Source organism: Dysidea avara, chromosome 2 (genome assembly GCF_963678975.1).
Source record: "Dysidea avara chromosome 2, odDysAvar1.4, whole genome shotgun sequence".
Classification (NCBI taxonomy): Eukaryota; Metazoa; Porifera; class Demospongiae; order Dictyoceratida; family Dysideidae; genus Dysidea; species Dysidea avara.
This window is the reverse complement of record NC_089273.1, coordinates 31,662,492-31,688,598: the sequence shown is the minus strand read 5'-3', so window position 1 is coordinate 31,688,598 and position 26,107 is coordinate 31,662,492. Positions and strand designations below refer to the sequence as shown.

The following is a 26,107-nucleotide window of genomic DNA, read 5'->3' as shown; positions in this document are numbered from 1 at the left end:
TTAAAATGCTTCTCATATGCCACAGTCATCAGTATACACACATTCACAGGAACTGCCTGTTAAGTACATGTACATACATACCATTGTCATTCGCCATCACACCCTCTACATTTTCCAATTACCAGTATTATTTCCTAATGTAGTATGTGTAAGTAGGTCAGACAGGAAGTAGAATGTAGTGCACTGGGTGTAGTGTACCTTTTGATGGAATAAATTGAAGTCTCACTAACTTATAACAAAGCAGCCACCTCTTTATTAAGGTCGTCTTGTTACAGTAAAACATATTATGTTATATAGATCAAGCTTAAGTAACAAGTTTGCAGTACTTGAGCTGTTTATGACCTCATCAAGTTGGGCCATCTTGCTGATGAGGCCATATATATACACTATTATATACCACAAATGAATTTAAACCAGTGCATGCTTTGCTGCACCAGGAACCTTGCTAGATATTTAGATGCAGAAGAAGACGTTCACAAAATGGGTGCAGTCTCACTTACGCAAGGCCAAAGGTGAACTACCAAAGTTTGAAGACCTTTATGTTGACCTTCGTGATGGGCGTGTACTGATGAAACTACTAGAAGTGATATCTGGAGAGAGTCCGGTAAATATAATTACAACCTTAATGCTGAGTACAAACATGCAGGGATGTCTTGGATCAATATGTAACAAACTTATATTTAAAAGTCATATTATTATATGTTGTGTTGATGTAATGTATATGTGTGTAATATCCCATACACCACTTGTATGTGTTATACAGGGTAAGCCATCGAAAGGTAATACGAAGTTTAATCACAAAGAAAATGTAATGACTGTACTGAAATTCTTGAAGAGAAAAAAGGTTAGGCTTCCTGTGTATTGCGTATTCATAAGTATTATGCGGTAATATTTATTATAATTATACTACTGGCTTACTATTGCTATCCAGGATAAGTCCAGATTTGCTACCCTTTTGTAGCAGCCACCTTTTCTTTTTGCAGTAGGTACGTAGGTGTAGTGTAGACGAAGGTGTTTCCTTTTTAAAGATAGTAAAATGTACTAAGCATTTTAAGTAATAATATGATTAATTTACATATTATTTATTTGTTTATTACACTGTTCATTTTGCTGTGGCATGATTACATATGTATGTGTGTCCCATTACAGGTTCACCTAGTAAATATTCATGACCAAGATATAGTTGAGGGGAACCCAAAAATCACCCTAGGTCTCATATGGGCTATAATTCAGGATTTTCAGGTGTGTGTGTACATGTGTGAGTGTGTGTTTGTGTGTGTGTGTGTTTGTGTGTGTGTGTGTGTGTGTGTGTGTGTGTGTGTGTGTGTGTGTGTGTGTGTGTGTGTGTGTGCGTGTGTGTGTGTGTGTTATTCATACATACTGTACTATATACATGTAATATGCATTAATTATTACATGATGTACCAGTATGTTGGATGTGCATACAAATGTTAGATGTGTGATGTACAGTACATGCATAATAGTGCCCACTACATACGGTGTACAATACATGTAATCGATGTACCTTTTTGTTGTTTCTGAGCACTAGTACTATATGTGCACAGAATTTGCTATTATATTACCCATACAATATTACAGTGTGTGGTGATGTTATATGTTACCGGATCTGTAGAAAGGTCTTATAGCCTTTTCAATTACATGTACTTGCATGGCTACCCATAAGTTCACTTGTGAACATGGTACTACCCTGAAATTTGGTCACATTATACCCCCCACATAGCACTATTACGTGGTCTAATTTGAAGGTGATATGTTAAAACGTGAAGAGTTATAATTAGTCAATATTGGAAATTTGAAAAGGCTATAAGATCCATTTTCGCAGATCCGGTCACATAATTATTATGGTTTTCTTGAATTAAAATTGTCCCATCTTTTTTCTATAATCAGATACGACAGATTCAGGTGGGAGCAGAAGGGAAATATAAACTATCAACTAAGAGCGCTCTTTTACTGTGGTGCCAGAGGAACACGTCTGGGTATGTTAATGTGTCATCAAGCATAGCATGTGCATTGCACACCTTATGTACTTGTGTATGGGTGTATGTGCGCTACTAGAAATGTTGCATATGTAAGATGTATATAGCAGGCACTTACAGTGCCTGAAATGGTGCTACATGCATGCGAGGTGTATGCAATTTGCATAATCCATGTTATGGGACAACAAGACATGACGTATTGACAAATCAAGTGAGCTTGCCATGCATATTACACATACGTATGTAGGTGACCCGATCTGAAAAATCCTGACATAGTACATAGCACAAGCCTAAATTTTACACTATAAAATGGTGTATATCAACAACAGAGTATAAATAGCAGTGTATTACTATTTTAAAATCATAAATTTTTAATGCATTGTTCTTTGTGAAAGAGTAAAGCCATGCCAATCTGGATATTGTCTTACTTGCCTACTAAAGAAGAGTTAAAATTTGTTTATGACAAACATCTTTTTCACAGATTTTGTGTTTGTCTAATGCATGGTGAACTCAATGCTGCAGGTTTCAACTCTATATGTCACCGTCTGTGAGGCATAAGCATGCGTTTTGAGAAAAACCGAATAGTAAAAAATGTATATTATTACGCATGTTAGAGCAGCTCATGTATTATTGGCTAGCTACTATACGTTTGGATGCAATGTTTTCTAGAAGTGCAATCATATTATGAAGACCTATGACTACAACTTCCATGTATTTCAATATTGGTTATATTGTGTGGACTGCTATAAACCTTCGAAAGCCACTGCTTTAAAAAATCGATTTTTGCTACAACAAAGTAATGTTTGTTTAGACATCGCCATTTCTTCCCTTCCTATGCAACTTATAAGCTATTGTATGGCAACGATTTTTAGAGTTATCCTTGAACTGTCCCAGGATATAAGAAGATTATAATGTTTTGGTTAACTGGAATTGCAGATATTGTCTGTTTCCCAGATGTGTTAACTTGATCAAGTGTCGGACACCAAATTGCAATTATAATTTTGAATACAGTATTTTTAGTAATTATGTAGGAATTTTTGTATTTTAAGTATAGCACTAGGTAAGACATGTTTGAAAACAGCTATTTAGATAATAGTTAAACATCGAAACACAGGGTTCTACAGAATTTAGAAACCGGAAAGGCCCTGTGTGGTGGCGCACGAGCGAAGCGAGGGCACTACTACAAGGCCTGAGGGTTTCTAATATTCCGTTGAACCCTGTGTTTCGATGTCTAACTAGTTGTTGTACCATCACTGCTGCTTGTTGCACCTTCACAGCTGCTTGTAACACAAGAAATGTAGCATTCTTGAGTAGAACAAGCCCCTGTCAACTGCTTGCTATGCAGTTAAATGCCCATGTGTTGCCAATGTTACAGGTGCGTAATTGCCGTGTTTTGTATCGCCACAGAAATAGGAGTCTATTGAGACATGAACAAGGGATCTACAGGATTTAGATACCTGTAAATAGCCAATGAAATTTGAGTATTTCACCTTGCTGTGGTCTAAGTACCTATACAGTGTAAATTTGAAGTAAAAATATGTATAGTAGTTACTTCATATAGACGGGTTTAACAAGAAGGAATGACGCATTTTTACTTAATGCAATCCGGGGCAAAAAGATTGGGAAATTCAATGTGGGGCAAATGTTTTCAAAGTGTTTCAGCACACTACAATACTGCATCAAGTAATCACTATCTGAAATACAAACCTTGCAGTTATAATTTATCAGTACTCGGGATTTGCTGAAAAAGAATAACGGGGTGAATTTTCTGTACAACTGGTTTATGAACGCAAAATTTAAACTACTTCCTAAATACTTACTGTAACGTCTGAAAAGTAACTTATTTTACCATGCCTGAGTTTATTAATGGTTTTAGTCCCATTTTTATCGTTGCTTGATTGATAAGTTCTAGTTGACATAATATTTCTATTACCCTACAAAAATGGCTGGTAATTTGCACATGCAGTGCATTTTTATGACCACACCCCTTCGTTAAACACACCTATTACATAGCTTCAATACATTAGATTACATAAAGTAACTGAAAATCAATAATCTTATATATCAGACACACGATAGTGTGTCGTGTGGCCCAAGAAGCCGACGCGCCACACCGTAGGTATATTGACGGGAAGAAAATGTCATTTTCACACCTTTGTATCTCGGTGATACCTACTCCGATTGGAACCAAATTTGCTGCACAGTTGCCCGCCAGCTAGGGGAGTCCACATACCAACTTTGAAGGAAATCACTAAAACCATTCCGAGTTACAAAGTTTTGGTTTTTTTCTTGGTTTTTTTTTCTTCTTCGTCTTTTTGCACACTTGTAAAAATTGCTATAAAACGTAAACGCGTACTCCAATCACCTTGACATTTGGCACACAGAAAGGGAGGCCAAAGGCAAATCCTTGTATCAAATTTGGTGCAAATCCGATTAATGGTTCAGGATTTATAACCGGTTATTTGCGTAAAACAAGATCAATTTGTTGTCACGCCTACACTGGCTACAGGGTAAACCGCTTCATGGAATGAGTTGAAAATTGCTATGTAGATGGAGTAACCATCGTAGGAGTGCCTTTTGGTGGTTTGAAAGGAATGGAGATAAAGACCATGGAGATATGATAATTATGACACAAAACCCAACCTGTGTCACAATCACGCGATCGAATTTTATGAATAAAAAAGTATTAGTCATTACGCCTACCAGGCAAACCGCATAGAGCAATGAGCTGAAAATCGGTATGTATCTGGAATAATCATCATAGAAAGTCCTTGCAGTAGTATAGAAGAATCAAGTTATAAACCACTGAGTTATGATTCGAAAGCCAACTCCGTGTAGCAAATGCAAGATCGAAATACTCTAATAGAACAGTCACCCTAATAGAGCATTCAGCTAATTTATTTACTCCATTATAGAATTCTATTACATTGCAAGTTATTTTGTAGGGAGTTCAGCTGTAAACAGTTAATCTTATAGACAGTTCAGCTAGAAGCAAGTCACCCTGTAGAGAGTTCAGCTACAAACATATCGCTGTAGAGATTCAGAACATTACAAGTCACACTGTAGAGAGTTCAGATACAAACAAGTCACTCTGTAGAGAATTCTGCTACAAACAAGTCACCATGTAGAGAGTTCAGCAACCAAAAAACCACCCTGTAAAGAGTTCAGCTATACAAACAAGTTACTCTGTAGAGAGATCAGCTAGAAACAAGAGAGAGCTCAGCTAGAAGAAGTCACCCTGTAGAGATCTCAGCTGCAAAGAAACCCTGTAGAGAGATCAACTACAACAAGTCACCCTGCAAAGCGTTCAGCTATAAACAAATCACCCTGTAGAACGTTCAGGTACAAACAAATCACCCTGTAGAGAGTTCAGCTGCAAAAAATCACCCTGTAGAGAGTTCAGCTACAAAGAAACCATCCTGTAGAAAGTTCAGCTACAAACAAGGTACCCTACAGTGAAATCAGTTTAAAAAAAAGAGATTTCAGCTACAAACAAATCACCCTGTAGATAGTTCAGCTACAACAAATCACAGGGTTCAGCTAGATAAAAGTCACCCTACAGAGAGATCAGGTCACCCTATAGAGAGATCAGCTAGAAGAAGTCACCTTGTAGAGAGTTCAGCTACAAAGAACCCGCTTTGTAGAGAGTTCAGCTAGAAACAAGTTACTCTATAGAGATCAGCTAGAATCAAGTCACCCTGTAGAGATTTCAGCTACAAACAGATCATCCTGTAGATAGTTCAGCTAGATACAAGTCACCCTGTAGAGAGATCAGCTAGAAGAATTCATCTTGTAGAGAGATCAGCTAGAAACAAATCATCTTGTAGAGAGATCAGCTGCAAACAAATCACCATGTAGAGAGTTCAGCTACAAATCACCCTGTAGAGAGTTCGGCTACAAACAAATCAACCTGCAGAGAGATCAGCTACAAACAAATAACCCTGTAGAGAGTTTAGCTACAAACAAATCATCCTGTAGAGAGATCAGCTAGAAACCATACACAATACAGGGACTTCAGTTACAAGCAAATCGCCCTGTAGAGAGTTCAGCTACAAACTAATTATCCTGTAGAGAGTTCAGCTACAAAAAAAATCACCCCGTAGAGAGATCAGCTAGAAACTAGACACAATGTAGGGAGTTCAGATCACCCTGTAGAGAGTTCAGCTACAAATAAATCACCTTGTAGAGAGTTCAGCTACAAACAAATTACCCTGTAGAGAGTTCAGATACAAACAAATCTACCTGTAGAGATATCAGTTACAAACAAATCACCCCCTGTAGAGAGATCAGCTACAAACAAATCACCCTGTAGAAAGTTCAGGTGCAAAAAAATCACCCTGTAGATAGTTTTGATACAAACAAATCACCCTGTAGAGAGTTCAGCTAGATAAAAGTCGCCCTGCAGAGAGATCAGGTCACCCTATAGAGAGATCAGCTAGAAGTCACCTTGTAGACAGTTCAGCTGCAAAGAACTCACTCTGTAGAGAGTTCAGCTAGAAACAAGTTACCCTATACAGAGATCAGCTAGAAACAAGTCATCCTGTAGAGAATTCAGCTACAAACAATTGCAAATCACCCTGTAGAGATTTCAGCTACAAAGAGATCATCCTGTAGATAGTTCAGCTATAGATACAAGTCACCCTGTAGTAGAAGTCACCTTGTAGAGAGATCAGCTAGAAACAAGTCACCTTGTAGAGACCAGCTACAATGAAACCATCCTGTAGAGAGTTCAGCTACAAACAAATCATCCTGCAGAGAGCTCAGCTGCAAACAAATCACCCTGTAGAGAGTTCAGCTACAAGCAAATCACCCTGTAGAGAGTTCAACTACAAAAAAATCGCACTCTAGAGAGATCAGCAGAAACAAATCACCCCGTAGAGAGTTCAGCTACAAACAAATCACCGTGTAGAGAGTTCAGCTACAAGCAAATCACCGTGTAGAGAGTTCAGCAACCATAAAAACCACCCAGTAAAGAGATCAGCTAGAAACAATTCACCCTCTAGAGAGAATCCTGTACAGAGTTCAGCTACAAGCAAACCACCTGTAGAGAGTTCAGATACATTTCAAGTCCCTTAGTAGAGAGATCAGCTGCGAACAAGTTATCTAGTAGGGAATAATAGACATGTAATAAATATATGTATATAATTAGTATAATTGCTGATAAAATCAAAAACAGTTGAAGTATTAATGTCTTATTATTCTTCCTGTGGTAAAGAAAAAGTAAAAAAGTCCCAAAACCAGCCTATGGCCAGCTTTGGGGTATGCAAAAACAGCCAAGCTGTAAAAAAAGATGCGGCCCCTAAAAAGGCCATGGTGAACAAAGATATGAAATCCAAGGTGGCGGCCAAGAAATGGCTGTGATGGTAGGTTAAGGGTAAAAATTTTAATAACGACAATTCAGGTGAATTTGATGCCGAATCCTAGTGGAGGAGGCAACACAAATTCACCTGAATTGTTGTTATTAAAATTTTTACCATTAACCTACCATCACAGCCATTTCTTGGCTGCCACCTTGGATTTCACATCTTTTTTCACCATGGCCTTTTTAGGGGCCATACCTTTTTTTACAGCTTGGCTGTTTTTGATTAGATTTGAACTTACTTGAGATGTGCAAGGTCAACAATAAACCAAAACAATGTACAAAAGGTCGCCACTGCTTAAATGCCTCAGTGACTGTCCTATAAGAGATATTTGATGCATTTACATGCTGTATTATTCACTGTTTCAATTATATCCATATTTAAAATTTTCAAGTTAGGCATTATATGAACTATAAAAGTGCCTCAGTGTGCAAAAAATTACTTGAAAATTAATGTACTTTAATAGAACAGTCACTGACACCATTAGACAGTGGTGACCTTCTATACACCGTTGTATTGGCCTGACACATTTCTAATAATTTATATTAAAATATTTTACACACGCTAACAACAGTTGAACATTTTGGACCAATAAATTTACCTTTCATTTTCAATGGAAAATCAGTACAAAGCTGGAAAATCCTGTGACCAATAACATTATTTCTGACATTATACACCACATCAAGACACACAATAGTGTGTCGTGCAGCCCAAGAAGCCGGCGCGCCACACCGTGAGTATATTGACAGGAAGAAAGAAAACGTCATTTTCACACTATTGAATCTCGGTGATACCATTGAAACCAAATTTGCTGCAGATTTGCCCGCCAGCTAGGGGAGTCTACATTCCAAATTTGAAGGAAATCACTCAAGCCATTTCCGAGATACGAGTGGCCAAAGTTTCGTTTTTTTTTTCTTCTTCTTCGTCTTTTCGCACACTTGCAAAAATTACTATAAAACGCAAACGCGTATTCCGATCGCCTTGAAATTTGGCACACAGAAGGGGAGTCCAAAGGCGAATCCTAGAATCAAATTTGGTGCAAATCCAATGAATTATTCAGGAGTTATGACCGATTATTCACGTAAAACAAGATCGATTTGTTGTCACGCCTACAGGGTAAACCGCTTCATGGAATGAGTTGAAAATTGCTATGTAGATGGAGTAACCATCGCAGGAGTGCCTTTTGGTGGTTTGAAAGGAATCGAGATAAAGACCACGGAGATATGACACAAAACCCAACCTGTGTCACAATTACGCGATCGACTTTTAGGAATAAAAAGTATTAGTTTTCACGCCTACTAGGAAAACCGCTTAGAGCAATGAGCTGAAAATTGGTGAATAGCTGGAATAATCTTCATTGAAAGTCCTTGCAGTAGTATAGAAGAATTGGATTACAAACCACTGAGTTATGATTCGAAAGCCGCGAGATCGAGATACTCTAATAGAACAGTCACCCTAATAGAGCATTCAGCTAATTTATTTACTCTATTATAGAATTCTATTGTATTACAAGTTATTCTGTAGGGAGTTCAGCTGCAAAAAGTTAATCTTATAGACAGTTCAGCAAGAAGCAAGTCACGCTGTGGAGAGTTAAGCTACAAATACATCACTGTAGAAATTCAGAACATTACAAGTCACACTGAAGAAAGTTCAGCTATAAACAAGTCATGCACCCTGTAGAGAATTCAGCTACAATTAAGTCACTCTCTAGAAAATTCAGCTACACAGAATTCAGCTACACACAAGTCACTGTGGAGAGAGTTCAGCTACAAACAAATTACCCTGTAGAGAGATCAGCTACAAACAAAACACTTTGCAGAGTGTTCAGCTACAACAAATCAACCTTTAGAGCGATCAGCAATGAACAAATCAACACAAATCTACCTGTAGAGAGATCATCTAGAAACAAATCAACCTGCAGAGAGATCAGCTACAAACAAATCAGCTTGTAGAGAGATCAGTTACACACAAATCAACCTGTAGAGAGATAAGCTAGAAAAAAATCACCCTGTAGAGAGTTCAGCTAAAACAAATCAATCTGCAGAGAGATCAGCTACAAACAAATCACCTTATAGATAGTTCAGCTACAAACAAATTACCTTGTAGAGAGATCGGCTACAAACAAATCACTCTGCAGAGAGATCAGCTACACACATCAACTTGTAGAGAGATCAGCTACAAACAAATCACCCTGTAGAGAGATCAGCTACAAACTAGACACAATGTAAGGAGTTCAGCTACAAGCAAATTACCATGTAGAGAGTTCATCTACAAACAAATCAACCTGTCGAGCAATCAGCTAGAAACAAATCACCCTGAAGAGAGGTCAGCTACAAAAAATCACCCTATAGAGAGATCAGCTAGAAACAAATCACCCTGAAGAGAGATCAGCTACACACAAATCAGCTACAAACAAATCACCCTGTAGAGAGATCAGTTACAAACTAAACACAATGTAAGGAGTTCAGCTACAAGCAAATTACCCTGTAGAGAGTTCATCTATAAACAAATCAACCTGTCGAGCAATCAGCTAGAAACAAATCACCCTGAAGAGAGGTCAGCTACAAACAATCACCCTGTAGAGAGATCAGCTAGAAACAAATCACCCTGAAGAGAGGTCAGCTACAAACAAAACACTTTGCAGAGAGTTCAGCTACAAACAAATCAACTTTTAGAGCGATCAGCAACAAACAAATCAACTTGTAGAGAGATCAGCTAGAAACAAATCAACCTGCAGAGAGATCAGCTACAAACAAATCAGCTTGTAGAGAGATCAGTTACACACAAATCAACCTGCAGAGAGATAAGCTAGAAACAAATCACCCTGTAGAGAGTTCAGCTAAAAGCAAAACACCCTGTAGAGAGTTCAGCAACAAAGAAACCACCATGTAGAGAGTTCAGCTGCAAACAAATCACCTTATAGAGAGTTCAGCTACAAACACATTACCCTGTAGAGAGATCGGCTACAAACAAATTAACCTGTAGAGAGATCAGCTAGAAACTAGACACAATGTAAGGGAGTTCTGCTACAAGCAAATCACCCTTTAGTGAGTTCAGCTACAAACACATCAACCTACAATGAGATCACCTACAAAAAAGCACCTTGTACAGAGTTCAGCTACAAACAAATTACTCTGGAGAGAGATCGGCTACAAACAAATCAACCTGTAGAAAGATCAGCTACACACAAATCAACTTGTAGAGAGATCAGCTACAAACAAATCACCCTGTAGAGAGATCAGCTAGAAACTAGACACAATGTTAGGAGTTCAGCTACAAGTAAATCACCCTGTAGAGAATTCAGCTAAACCAAATCAACCTGCAGAGAGATCAGCTACAAACAAATCACCTTATAGACAGTTCAGTTACAAACAAATTACATTGTAGAGAGATCGGCTACAAACAAATCAAACTGCAGAGAGATCAGCTATATACACACAATTCAACTTGTAGAGAGATCAGCTACAAACAAATCACCCTGTAGAGAGATCAGCTAGAAACTAGACACAATGTAAGGAGTTCAGCTACAAGCAAATCACTCTGTAGAGAGTTCAGCTACAAACAAACCAACCTGTAGAGCGATCAGCTAGAAACAAATCACCCTGAAGAGAGGTCAGCTACAAAAAATCACCCTGTAGAGATATCAGCTAGAAATAAACCACCTTGAAGAAAGGTCAGCTACAAAAAATCACCTTGTATAGAGATCAACTACAAACAAAACACTTTGCAGAGAGTTCAGTACAAACAAATCAACCTTTAGAGCAATCAGCAACAAACCAATCAACCTGTAGAGAGATCATCTAGAAACAAATCAACCTGCAGAGAGATCAGCTACAAACAAATCAGCTTGATTTGTAGAGAGATCAGTTACACATAAATCAACCTGTAGAGAGATAAGCTAGAAACAAATCACCCTGTAGAGAGTTCAGCTAAAACAAATCAATCTGCAGAGAGATCAGCTACAAACAAATCACCTTATAGCTACAAACAAATTACCTTGTAGAGAGATCGGCTACAAACAAATCACCCTGCAGAGAGATCAGCTACACACAAATCAGCTACAAACAAATCATCCTGTAGAGAGATCAGCTAGAAACTAGACACAATGTAAGGAGTTCAGCTACAAGTAAATCACCAGGTAGAGAGTTCAGCTAAAACAAATCAACCTGCAGAGAGATCAGCTACAAACAAATCACCTTATAGACAGTTCAGCTACAAACAAATTACACTGTAGAGAGATCGGCTACAAATTAATCAACCTGCAGAGAGATCAGCTACACACAAATCAACTTGTAGAGAGATCAGCTAGAAACTACACACAATGCAAGGAGTTCAGCTACAAGCAAATCACCCTTTAGTGAGTTCAGCTACAAACAAATCAACCTGCAGTGAGATCACCCACAAAAACGCACCTTGTACCGAGTTCAGTTACAAACAAATTACCCTGTAGAGAGATCAGGTAGAAGAATTCACCTTGTAGAGAGTTCAGCAACAAAGAAACCACCATGTAGAGAGTTCAGCTGCAAACAAATCACCCAGTAGAAAGATCAGCTAGAAGAAGTTACCTTGTAGAGAGTTCAGCTACAAAGAAACCATCATGTAGAGAGTTCAGCTACAAAGAAATTACCCCGTAGAGAGTTCAGCTAGAAGAAGTCACCTGGTAAAGAGTTCAGCTACAAAGAAACCATCATGTAGAGAGTTCAGCTACAAAGAAACCACCATGTAGATTGTTTAGCTGCAAAAAATCACCTGTAGAGAGTTCAGCTAGAAACAAATCACCCTGTAGAGAGATCAGCTAGAAGAAGTCACCTTGTAGAGAGTTCAGCTACAAAGAAACCACCACATAAAAAGTTCAGCTGCAAATAAATCACTTGTATAGAGTTCAGCTACAAATAAATCCCCCTGTAGAGGGATCAGCTAGAAGAAGTCACCTTGTAGAGAGTTCAGCTACAAAGAAACCATCATGTAGAGAGTTCAGCTGCAAACAAATCACTGTGTAGAGAGTTCAGCTACAAAGAAACCGCCATGTAGAGAGTTCAGCCTCAAACAAACCACCTTGTAGAGAATTCAACTACAACAAATCACCCTGTAGAGAAGAAGTTACCTTGTAGAGAGTTCAGCTACAAAGAAACCATCATGTAGGGAGTCCAGCTACAAAGAAACCACCATGTAGAGAGTTTAGCTGCAAACAAATCACCTGTAGAGAGTTCAGCTAGAACCAAATCACTCCGTAGAGAGATCAGCTGGAAGAAGTCACCTTGTAGAGAGTTTAGCTACAAAGAAACCATCATGTAGAGAGTTCAGCTGCAAATAAATCACCCTATAGAGAGTTCAGCTACAAAAAAATCGCCCTGTAGAGAGTTCAGCTATACGAAGTCACCTTATAGAGAGTTCAGCTACAAAGAAACCATCTTGTAGAGAGTTCAGCTACAAAGAAACCACCATGTAGATAGTTTCGCGGCAAACAAATCACCTGTAGAGAGTTCAGCTAGAAACAAATCACCCTGTAGAGAGACCAGCTGGAAGAAGTCACCTTGTAGAGAGTTCAGCTACAAAGAAACCATCCTGTATATAGTTCAGCTACATTTCAAGTCACCCAGTAGAGAGATCAGCTGCAAAAAACTATCCTGTGGGGAATAATGGGCATGTAATAAATATATGTATATATAATTTGTATAATTACTAATAAATCAAAAATAATTTAAGTATTAAAAATCTTCTTTAAGTTCTTTTCTTCTTCCTATGGTAAAGAAAAAAACACATGGGTTAAAAAAGCCCCAAAGCCAGCCATAGGCCAGCTTTGCAGTATACAAATACAAAAAGAAGTGATATCTAATCAAAAATAGCCAAGCTGTAAAAAAAGGTGCGGCCCCTAAAAAGGCCATGGTGAAAAAAGATGTGAAATCCAAGGTAGCGGCCAAGAAATGGCTGTGATGGTAGGTTAATGGTTAAATTTTAATAACGACATTTCAGGTGAATTTGGTGCCAAGACCAAACGGCACAAAATTCACCTGAATTGTCGTTATTAAAATTTATCCATTAACCTACCATCACAGCCATTTCTTGGCCGCCACCTTGGATTTCACATCTTTTTTCACCATGGCCTTTTTGGGGGCTGCACCTTTTTTTACAGCTTGGCTGTTTTTGATTAGATAATATATATCATGTTGCACTATAAACCACAGCAAGCATACTGTACTACAATCCACGAGACAACACACATTTAACAAATAGGTGCCTTAAGTTGTAATAGAGGATATCAGAGTACTATTCATGTTATTGGCTAGTATTATTGGGTAAATCTTGTGGCATGACTACTAGTCCACAAGTGGCTACAATACAAAGTGCCTCAGATGAGTATCTCAAACCCACAAAATTGCTGCATAGCTACTTGTACAGCCAGCTTGATAGACTAAACCAATGCAAGGATACAACAGTCACTGGGGGCATGAATACACACTGTTAACAAGGCAGTTTCCAACTAATACCCATCAAAGTCAATCAAGCCTGAAGGAATAAAATTAATAAGGTGGTTGATATCAAGACACACGGTAGTGTATCGTGCGGCCCAAGAAGCCACACCCGTGAGTATTTCGACAGAAAGAAAGAAAACGCAATTTTCGCACCTCCATAGCTCTGTGCTTCCTTGATGAAACAAGATGATTTTTGCTGTGGACATGCCCTCCAACTTCAGCACTCCACATTCCAAATTTGAGCGAAATCGTTCCAGGCGTTCCCGAGATATGGGACTTCAAACATTGGCTTAGTTTCTTCGTTTTTTTTCTTCCTATTTTTCTTCCTCTTGTCGCACACTTACAAAAACTGCTATAAAGCTCGAACGCCATATCCGATTGCCTTGAAAGTTGGCACACAGAAGGGGGGTATAAAGGCGGATCTCTGTACCAACTGTGGCTGGAATACGATAAACAGGCAAAGAGTTATGAGCGATTATTCACGAACAATAACACCAATATGTTGTCACGCCTACAGGGTAAACCGCGTATGGGAAGAAGCTGAAAATCGGTGAGTGAATAGGTTAACTATTGAACCTCAAACCTTTTGTGGTTTGAAAGAAATCGAGCTAAAAACCAGGAAGATACAACGAAAAAACTAACAGTGTGTAACAACTACGCAATCGAGATTAGCTAATAAAAAAACGACTGCTTGCCACGCCTACCAGATAAACCGCTTGGGATAATGCTTTGAAAATCGTTGTACAGATGGAGTAATCATCTTAGAAAGGCTCATCAATTGTATACAAGAATCAGACTTAAAGCCACGGAGTTATAACACGAAATCCAACTTGGTGCAGCAAGTGCGAGATCGAGATACTCTAATAGAGCAGTCATCCTAATAGAGCAGTCACCCTGAAGAGAATTCAAAAGATCAGCTAGAAACAAGAAACCTGTATAGAGATCAGCTACACACAAGTCACCCTGTAGAGAGATCAGCTAGAAGAAGTTACCTTGTAGGGAGTTCATGCAACTATGGAAAGAGATAGTTCATCTAGAAGAAATCGCCTTGTAGAGTTCAGCTACAAAGAAACCACCATGTAGAGAGTTCAGCTACGAACAAATCGCCCTGTAGAGAGATCAATAGAAGAAGTTACCTTGCAGAGAGTTCAGCTACAAAGAAACCATCATGTAGAGAGTTCGGCTACAAACAAATCTCCCTGTAGAGAGATCAGCTAGAAGAAGTTACCTTGTAGAGAGTTCAGCTACAAACAAATCACCCTGTAGAAAGATCAGCTAGAAGAAGTCACCTTGTAGAAAGTTCAGTTACAAAGAAACCACCATGTAGAGAGTTCAGCTACAAACTAGTGACCTTGTATAGACATCAGCTAGAAAAGTTACCTTGTAGAGAGTTCAGCTACAAAGAAACCATTCTGTAAAGAGCTCAGCTGCAAAAAAATCACCTGTACAGAATTCAGCTACAAACAAATCACCCTGTAGAGAGATCAGCTAGAAGAAATTACCTTGTAGATAGTTCAGCTACAAACAAATCACCCTGTAGAAAGATCAGTTAGAAGAAGTTACCTTGTAGAGAGTTCAGCTACAAAGAAACCATTTTGTAAAGAGCTCAGCTGCAAACAAATCACCTGTACAGAATTCAGCTACGAACAAATCACCCTGTAGAGAGATCAGCTAGAAGTAGTTACCTTGTAGATAGTTCAGCTACAAACAAATCTCCCTGTAGAGAGATCAGCTAGAAGAAATTGCCTTGTAGAGAGTTCAACTACAAAGAAACCACCATGTAGAGAGTTCAACTGCAAAGAAATCACCGTGTAGAAAATTCAGCCACAAACAAATTGCCCTGTAGAAAGATCAGTTAGAAGAAGTTCCCCTGTAGAGAGTTCAGCTACAAAGAAACCATTCTGTAAAGAGCTCAGCTGCAAACAAATCACCTGTACAGAATTCACTCAATTCAGCTACAAACAAATCACCCTGTAGAGAGATCAGCTAGAAGAAGTTACCTTGTAGATCGTTCAGCTACAAACAAATCACCCTGTAGAGAGATCAGCTAGAAGAAGTTACCTTGTAGAGAGTTCAGCTACAGTGTACAAAGAAACCACCATGTAGAGAGTTCAGCTGCAAAGAAATCACCCTGTATAAAATTCTTCCACAAACAAATTGCCCTGTAGAAAGATCAGTTAGAAGAAGTTACCTTGTAGAGAGTTCAGCTACAAAGAAACCATTCTGTAAAGAGCTCAGCTGCAAATAAATCACCTGTACAGAATTCAGGTACAAACAAACTACCCTGTAGAGAGATCAGCTAGAAGAAGTTACCTTGTAGATCGTTCAGCTACAAACAATTCTCCCTGTAGAGAGAACATCTAGAAGAAGTCACCTTGTAGATTGTTCAGTTACAAAGAAACCACCATGGAGATTTCTGTAATCAATATAATTATGTAATATATAATTATATATAATTTGTACATTTACTGATAAAATATTTAAAGTACATCTACTTCGTCTTTTCTTCTTCCTGTGGTAAAGAAAAAAAGATAGGTTAAAATATATGGGGTATACAAATACAAAAAGAAATGAAATCTAATCCAAAACAGCCAAGCTGTAAAATAAGTGTGCGACCCTCAAAAAGGCTATGGTGAAAAAAGATGTGAAATCCAAGGTGGCAGCCAAGAAATGGCTGTGATGGTAGGTTAATGGTAAAAATTTTAATAATGACAATTCAGGTGAATTTTGTGCCAAGATCAAGCGGCACAAAAATTCACCTGAATTGTCATTATTAAAATTTTACATTAACCTACCATCACAACCATTTCTTGGCCGCAACCTTGGATTTCACATCTTTTTTCACCATAGCCTTTTTGAGGGCTGCACACTTTTTTACAGCTTGGCTGTTTTGGATTAGATAGAACTTCCATAAATCTCACCAGAGTACTATTCACTCACGGTAAGGCTCAAATCTAAGACGTTTCAGTCTAGAACTAATGGATTTTCATCTCAAGTGTTTCATCGAGGTGAATTTGGTTCATCCTGAAGTGAGTCCCAAAAGCTTGCTGGTAATCTGAATTGTCCATTTCTGCAGCTAAACAGTAGTTACATTTTTGACCCTATGCTTGGCATAATGTCATGAATTGGTTTCTCTTGGAATAAACCTCAGAGTCAGAATAAACCTTGAGCCACTCATCACAATGTGGCTAGTTTCCTGAGTACATTTCCAGAGATGTATTATAAGCATTACCATCAAGTCAGAGTATAATTTTTACACCAAAGGTGGAGTTTATACCAGTCTAATTATTTTAATTAACAAATCTTGATTGTGTAATTGTTACACCCTTTTTTTGCTGTATTTTTGTGATCTTTAGCTCGATTTCTTTCAAGCCATGGTGGTTTTGTAGAAATCTCCATGGTGGTTTTGAAGTTCAATAGTTAACCTATGCATGTACCGATCTTCGGCTTTTCCCATAAGTGTTTATCCTATAACATATTAGTATTATCTTTCGTGAACAATTGCTAATAACTCCTTGACTGTTTATTGTATTCCAATTAAACTAGGTACCATTATTGTCTGAAAAGTGAAGTATCCATTACACTTCATTGTCAGCTATGTTCAACCTGTTACGCAGCATTTCGAATCAAGAACTGTTCGAAAAGCACCTCTGCAATCCACGCATACCAAAAGAAATGGTGCCGCGTGCCCCAGTTATATCAATTATCGTCTGAAAAGTGAAGCATCCATTACGTTTCATTGTCAGCTATCTTCAACCCGTTACACAGCAGTATGAATCAAGAACTGTTTGAAAAGCACCTCTGATATCAAAATAGCCACTATGACAAATACGGATGATTTCTGTTACGAAGGGAAGCCATCATGTGCTATCGCCAAATCGACACTTTTCGCTGTCAACAAAGATGATTGGGACACAAACTGGTAAGTCCATGAAGAATACATTGCACGTATGTGGTATGCCAAAAGGTACTTGTCGGGCAGAAGCGACATCAAACAGTGAAAAAATCAAGCCCGTAGCCTTAGCCGTTATCGAGTTACGCTTGTCTGAAGGCATTAGTCAGTTACTTACTTACTTACTGAGTCAGTAGAAAATTCCACTAAATAAATTATTTTTAAAATTCCGTAACAACTTGTTGAAAGTGTTTCAGGTTGATCTGAAAGCTTGTTTGGGCATAGTTTCACCTAACCAATACTTCCTGACTGTCGTTAGGGGAAATTGAGGCTGTTTTTTTTGGGTGATATTATTTCGTGGGCCATGCCTACTCCTTTGTGGTCCCTACTATAGACAGTAGTGTATGATATATATATAGGCAAACTATAAAACAGTTAAGAAGGTACATCTGTGAATAATATGTTGTTTAAAGTGGTTTATTTGAATATCACTACCTTAGTATTGCATAGCAATGTAATAGAAAATTGTAAAATAAATGACTAGTTACAAACTGCAAAATTATTGCAATTACTTGTAACAAAAACCTATTAAATCAAACGGTACGGTCGTACCATTTAAGTAGGAATCCAGGTGAAAATTTCACGTACTGCCCAAAATTCTGCCTTTAAAAATCATCCTAGAGATATCTTACGAGACTAAAATCGCCTTTACGGAATAGTACTAGTCCATATAATACATAAAACAGCATTAAATGCAACAAAACACTTACAGGTGGCCGGATACACAATATTAAAAATCGCCAAAAACTGAAACTGACTGCCTGACTGACCACAGTCGCAAGCCTAGAGGCCAAACGAAGCAGTGCATGGCCACCATTTTACGCCACAATAACAAACTCACCAGTGGGATGTGCCTTTTGGGATTCCAATGAGTGTGTGCCCTCTGCGCCTTCCTTGTCTTTTCTTTTATCTTCAATCAGGCTGCTTGTCTTCTTCATCCAACGAAACCATATCAAGGCATTAATTTTCCATATCAACACTTTCTTTAAGCTGTATAATAGATGCCACAAGATTATTTAAGGCGCTTAGACTACGCTACTGTACGGAGGCATAGATTATATATTCCTTACTGATGTAATCTATGATGGAGGCTATTGTACAGAGGTACCGGTACTAGATAGCTTCACAATAGGTCACAAGATCATGCCCATTCTTCATTCTATGCATTATCGATCGAAACCACAACCATGATGACACACCCCTTTTACTCTAGCTGTATTTCAGTGACCACACACCTTCAAGTTGGAAGGCTGACTCGAAATACTCTAATAATTAATCGAAATCACGCCCCTTTTTGGGCAAGTGCACATCTTTGCAGGCTGACTTGAGATACTCTAATACAGCAGTCACCCTAATAGAACAGTCACATGTTTGTAGCTAGCTGTATGCCTTAACAAAAACTAAACAAACTAGTATATTAAAAATTATTTTAAAAATAAAGTAGGAATCCAAAAGATAAAAAGTAGTGAAACAAAAGATGAATGATGGTAGCTATTACAGCATAGCTCGGTGGGAAATCCCTACTTTGGCATTGAACACAAAATAATTGCTATACCATGCCAAAGTAGGGATTTCCCACCGAGCTATGCTGTAATAGCTACCATCGTTCATCTCTTGTTTCACTACTTTTTATCTCTTGGATTCCTACTTCATTTTTAAATTTATAATTTTTAATAATATGTGACCAGATTTTACAAAACCGATCCAAATCGCACATCAGGAAAAATCAAAATAACACCACCAGTGGATAGCTACACGTTTGGTGCATCTTTAGTGTAAGTTTCATACGCGTGCTTGCTATCCTTGGAGAGTTATGCTGACTTGAATTCTTTAAAACCGTTTATCTCGATGTGCGATTTGGATCATTTTTCCAAAATCCAGTCACATATATTGTTTAGGATTTAGCAAGCTGCATGGCACCTGGTTTTTAGAAGGAGCACAACATCAACTTGTTTTCCCATGTGTGTACATTACTGTTTTATTGCAGACCTGACCTGATAGAATATGACCAGTTATTGGCTAGTCCCAGTAGTCACATGGATAATCTCAACAATGCCTTCAAGGTGGCTGAACAGGAACTGGAAATACCTCAGATACTTGATCCTGAAGGTGATCTATTGTAGCTTCTGTGGATACCATGTTTATTTGTATATACAAGCATACTTCTTAAACTCTTTTGTTTTGTTACTGGGCAGTTATGTATAATGGTCTAGCTGCTTTTAATCATCAAATTAATTGTGTAAACATTATGCATTTCTTATGTGACCCGCTGAGTAAAAACCCGCATTTTCACTAACTTCATTTTACAACTTCTTTGTTGTCTACCAGTCAAAAAACAATGGGCTGTTAAAGTTTCAGCCTTATCTGGTGAGTACTTTTGGAGTTATACATAGTGATAAACAGCAAGAAAAGCAAAACTATCCATTTGTACAGTGCCTATATGGAAATAAATTACAGGTGCTCATTAAATTGATCATAAGTCATGACTGCAACATGCTACTGAGTTGGGACTTGTGTCATTGTGTTCACCATGAACTGGGGCATTCATCAAGGTACAGTGTGTGGCCTGTATCCACCCATGCCATTAAGCAAGAAGGCTGATCAAGCTAAGAAACGGCGACGATAAAATTACATTTGGCTGCAATGTAAACAAGCACACATACCTCACATTTGCATTATTGTAGAGAATTGAAACACCATTATTTTTTACTTTCCATGAAGAGGCAAATCTAGTAGTGTAATAGATACAGTACCTCAACTCATGTATTCCTTCCTTCACAGTTTACTGGAGCGATTAAAATATGCATTAAATTATTTTTGTAGATCATACTTTTTGTATTTCAATGGCATTTATCTAAAAAATAGAATTATCCAAGCAAGTCGAGTTTTTGCTCAGCAGATCACATATAATACCTTAACAGATATTGATATTGAAGAACCAGATGAGATGTCCATCATGACCTATGTTGCATCCTACCATCATTACTTCTCTAAGGTGAATTTAGTTTGTACGTGTGTGTGTGTGCACTGTGTTTGTATTGCATCTATTTTAGTAGGGCTGTACATGTACAGATATACCTTGAAAATGGTACCGATAATACAAGTATTGATATCAATCAATTGCATGTCTATAATACAGGTATTTCACTGGAGTGATATATACTATAAAAGTAATAGAAACACTATTGAAAGCATCCCATGTACAAACCCAAGCTACTTTGTAGTCAAGTACACCTATAGTGAGCATTTATTTATTTTTAAAAACTTCACAACACAAAAGCTGAAGGTCTACAGCACTCAACTGTCCCGTAGCCTTGCCCCTTGAACCCTGTACAGAGATCAGCTACAAAATTAATGTGACTGGATTTGTGAAAAGGGGTCTTCCACACATGTCTGATTCCATAAACGTGACAGACCATAATTTGGTATTCAAGTAACATGTAAACTTAAAATTTTTGTCAGTAATTACCTTACGTTGGTGCCCACTTCTGACCAAATTTCAAGTCAATAGTCTTTTCCAAACTGAAGTTGCAAACCGTCAAATTTGGTGAATTGGATGTGTGTGGAAGACCTGTTTTCGCAAATCTGGTTACAAATAAGTTACGCTGTAGAGACTAGTCACTCTGCAGAAAGTTCATCTACAAACAAGCCTGTAGAGAAGATAATATTATATTTAAATTGTGGAATTTTATTCAAATAAAAGTATGATATACAAGTAAAAGAATTGCGAGTGAAAAAGATGTGAAATCCATGGTGGCAGCTAAGAAATGGCTGTGATTATAGGTTAATGGTAAAAATTTTAATAATGGCACACCTTTTTTTACAGCTTGGCTGTTTTGGATTAGATTTCACTTCATTTGTATACTCCAAAGTTAGCCTATTTCCAGCTTGGGAGCTTCTTTTTACCCGTCTTTTTTGACTATCGAAAGGAGAAAGAGATTTGGAGCCAACAATTCAGATGCTGAGTCTTATAGTGAAACTTGGAGGAGGTAACATAAATTCACCTGAATTGTCATTATTAAAACTTTTACCATTAACCTACCATTGCAGCCATTTCTTAGCCACTACCTTGGATTTTGCATCTTTTTTCGTCATGGCTTTTTGGGAGCCGCATCCTGGCTATGGGCTTGATTTTTGGTGTTACTTCAACCTGTCTGGTACTGTTTGGCATACTACAGTACATGCAATGCACACATTATGGACCCCTCCCTTGTGCCCCATTGTGTTTCATTGTGATTGTGTACATGCACTGCTTGAAGGTTCTTAGTTTACTAATTTGTTAAGATGCCTTACTGTAGTTATACTGATAGTAAAGTGTCAGTAAACTTAAGTATATGGAACATAATTATTTTACTAAGTTTTAAACTCTCAGTAAAACATCAGTGAATGCGGGTTTACTGAAAACTACTAAAATAACAAACAATTAACTGTTCCATATACTGGGGATATACCACTGTAGTAAACTAAGATACTTCAAGCAGTGATGTATGCATTCTGTTTGTCAATTTCCAGAAAGATCCTCCAAACACATCACACCAAGAGCTAATGAAGGAGACATCAGTGGATTATGTTGATACAACTGCAGCACATAATGGTGAATGCCATGAACGTTATTATTTGCCTCGTTTATCTTATGATGTGATTCCTCTACTGTGTAATAGTTTGAAGTTAACACACTGCATGGTATAATAATGATTTTTAACACTCACTAATAAAACATGATAGCCATTCTAGAGTATCACATTATCACAGACTTAATCTTAGGCTTTATTTAGCTGCAAAACCAGGTTTCTATAGCAAAGAATTGGCTGTTGGTAATTAGTTATAGCCATTGTTATAGTGTTTTATCGTAGTAATCAGTTTTTCTCCCTTATAATGATGTCACAATTCCATTATTATTATTATTATTTATAAAAAAACATCATGTTGACGTAAGTTAAGGTATCCCACACTTTTATTTCTATTGATAGTTTAATGGATATACATACAAGTTGATACAAAAACAGAAATTTAGGTACTAAGCATTTGTCCATATCCTTATCCTGTGACAAGCCACAAGTCGTCTAGAGCTGATATGAAGCCACTTCAACTGATACACAGTTCCATTGATTTACAAGCCCTTTGGGGTAAAAAGTTAGTTCTTAGTTGCAGTCCACATTGGTGTTTATAGAGCTTCAGATGGTGACCACTTGTGTGGGTGATGGGGTTATGTAGGTGTAAATAATTTCAACTAGTCAATATCACAGTAACTTTTCAGTGGTTTATATGTCTCGATAAGGTCACCACAATTTCTTCAGCAGCAAAAAGAATAAATTCCAAGTTCTTTCAGTCTTGACTCATTAGCTAGAGCAACTACAAGCTTAGTTGCCCATCTCTGTATTCTCACTAAATAACTGAGACTCTGTTCCATTTAGTACTACTATTTTGGATCAATCATGCAAAAAACTTTCTAAACATTTACCCGTATTCCATTTTCCAATAAGTCAAAGATGAGGTGCTGAATGAAAGACTTTGCTGTAATCCAGCTGGACCACATTAACACCAAACGTGAGCCCACTGCATCTGTCCATAATTCAAAAGTTTCTAATGGGTTCGTGAAACAAGATTTCTTAGGAAAAAGCCATGTGAGTAGTCATACTGTTTTCCAGAAGGCATTGCATCATTTTTTCCTGAATTAGTCACTTCAGGGATTTACAAACTAGTGATGTTAAACTTATAGGCCTGTAGTTACTTGCTTTTACATTCTACCATATTTTAGAACTAGATGTACAGTAGCTGGACGGTACTGTAATATTTACTTTTTGTCTGTTCTTAAGGGATCTTTGCAGTATTTAGTGACTGAGCTTATATCATACAGCATGGTAGTACTGTATATTAAGGATCATGAAGGTTTGGCCAAAATATCACTCTAAAACCAGCCTCACAATATCTTCATGGCACCTTGGCATTATTGGTTAGGTATAACCAAACACATAAGTGCTTTCAATATGACCTGAAATGCTTCCAAAAAGTTGCTACAGGATTTAAAAAATAGCGAATTTTCTACTGCCTGACTGAATGGATGACTGACTGACTAACTAATGCCTTCAGACAGTTAGTAATATCATTACTTTGTGAATGTAATGTGTTACTCTTGTAGTGCAGTAGTGCAGTACTGCAATAATACTACCTTGTTAAAGTATAACTTGTCAATAACTGGCTGACTATATTAAAAACATAGTATGCACACTCTCTACACATGGTCAATAATCCATGAAACAACCATCACATAGCTGACACTATTCTAATAAGTGAGCATCATTAATCTAATCATGTGACCTTAATAGTTCATGTTGATCAAAGTGTTGACAGGCTAAATAATATGGTTAACACAAGTTGAACACATGTTAAGTTGTAAGTTGTAGCTATAATAGGTTCTGCAGCCAAGATACAGCTGGATTAAGACTATAGGCCTGCATCAAAATGTCAGCATAATAAAAGGAAAAATAGGCTAGAGTGCTTTACCAGCATGATGCTAGCATGATTTCAAACTACCGAGCTTAATTGCTTGAAATTAGATCAACAATCTCTAATAAAGCACTCGGTGTAAATGCAAACTGCAAAGAGCACTCAAATGCATTGTACAAAAATCAATGCTCTCTAGACTAATAGAACAGTCACTTTATAGTAAAATACTCTAATAGTGCTTTTACTGATTAAAATATTCCAAGATAATTGTATGTTAGGAGCATAATGCAGGCATACATGTAAAATGAAAATCCTGAAGAGCATAATAGGTAAAATCTTGAAAGTATTTTGGGCACGTATTTGACTCAGGTCTAAGAAGACAAGGCAGCTGAATTTCTAGCAATTTTAATTAGACATCTCATAAAAGTAATAATATATTAGTAGTCTAGCATATAACCATAATGAATTACTTTGTGCTGTAGTAATGACTAAATAATAGTTATACAGGCACAATGTGGAGTCTATGAAATTTATAAATCTGAAGGCCCGGGCTGTAGCGCACGAGTGAAGCGAGGACACTACTAAGGGCCTGAGGATTTATAAATTTCATAGACTCCACCTTGTACCCATATAACTGCTTTAGACTCTATTTCACATTACACTCAGATTACTTACCTCATCCACGGCTGTTTCTGCTGTAGGCTTGGAAAAAGCAGCTGGTTTTCTTGCGATAATACTATATAGCGCCATGGCAACTATGCTTCCTTATGTGACAAAATAATCGCGCTCGTTAAATCACTGCATGTGAACAATGCATAGCAATTGGATAAACCTAGACTTTGAGCATATGTTATAATTATATTGTGCCTGAAGGCGTGGAGTATATTAGAAAGCAAGGTGGATTTATTACCCAACCAAAACAGCCTAAATAGAGTCTAATAAATAATATATTACTTTTTAATAAACATAATGAGTCCAACCAACACTGGTAATAAAAAGTTTGAATTCAAAAGTGGTAGCTATATGTAAATGAATGTTAATATTGAAAACATTAAGAATTGTTGTTAAATTTACATCATATTACAGGCAGCTCTGCTGATTTCATAAAACTCTTCTTTTTTTTTGAAAATCACACCATTGTTTACAACTTAGTTGTTTTGGGTGTACACGCTACTTGATTAAATTTAACTACCATGCACATGCAAAATACTACTGAGTTTTTAGAACTATTGTATTGTGTATAATATTATTATAGTGAAATCTCCGGAGGTATTAGCACAATCATCATCACAAAGTGTTGGTATCACACAACTAGCCATATTCAAGTGTTCTGCTACTGGTGATAATGTGAAGTACCAGTGGACAATTGGATCAGGATCATTTCCTAGTAAAGTGACTGGTATAAACACCAATACCCTGGTGATCCCAGATGTGAGGTCATCTGATGATAACACCTACACTTGTACTATTAGTAATGATGGAGGTAGTGTCACATCAAATCCAGCTAAACTAACAGTTACTGGTATGACCATTAAGCGTTACATGTTAACTATGTGATGATGAACACTTTGGTATACAGGTCTACCAGAGGTAACTGTGCATCCATCCAGTCAAAGTGTAGAGGTTACACAACCTGTCAAGTTCACTACCAGGGTGAGTGGTGTAGGGAAGGAGAACTTCAGTTACCAGTGGAGACACAATGGAGAAGATATTAATGGAGAGACTAGTAATACTCTCACTATTGATAGTGTGACAAAGGATGATGGTGGAACCTATGAGTGTGTGATTAAGAATGAGTATGGAGATTGTGTTACATCTAATAGTTCTGAATTAAGTTAGTTGATGTGTATTTGAAATCCAATTATGAATTTTCATGAT

At 37.5% G+C, this 26,107-nt stretch overlaps 1 protein-coding gene across 1 annotated transcript; it reads left to right on the top strand.

Annotated features, from left to right (window-relative positions):
* The first annotated feature begins 457 nt into the window (after positions 1-457).
* Positions 458-25,786, top strand: LOC136248001 (spectrin beta chain, non-erythrocytic 1-like). Its single transcript, XM_066039819.1, has 9 exons — positions 458-604; positions 764-844; positions 1,150-1,242; positions 1,909-1,997; positions 19,770-19,891; positions 20,704-20,777; positions 22,295-22,465; positions 23,922-23,925; positions 25,485-25,786. Exons 1-9 carry the CDS (start codon positions 458-460, stop codon positions 25,784-25,786), a joined length of 1,083 nt encoding a protein of 360 aa, XP_065895891.1.
* Positions 25,787-26,107: the final 321 nt, after the last annotated feature.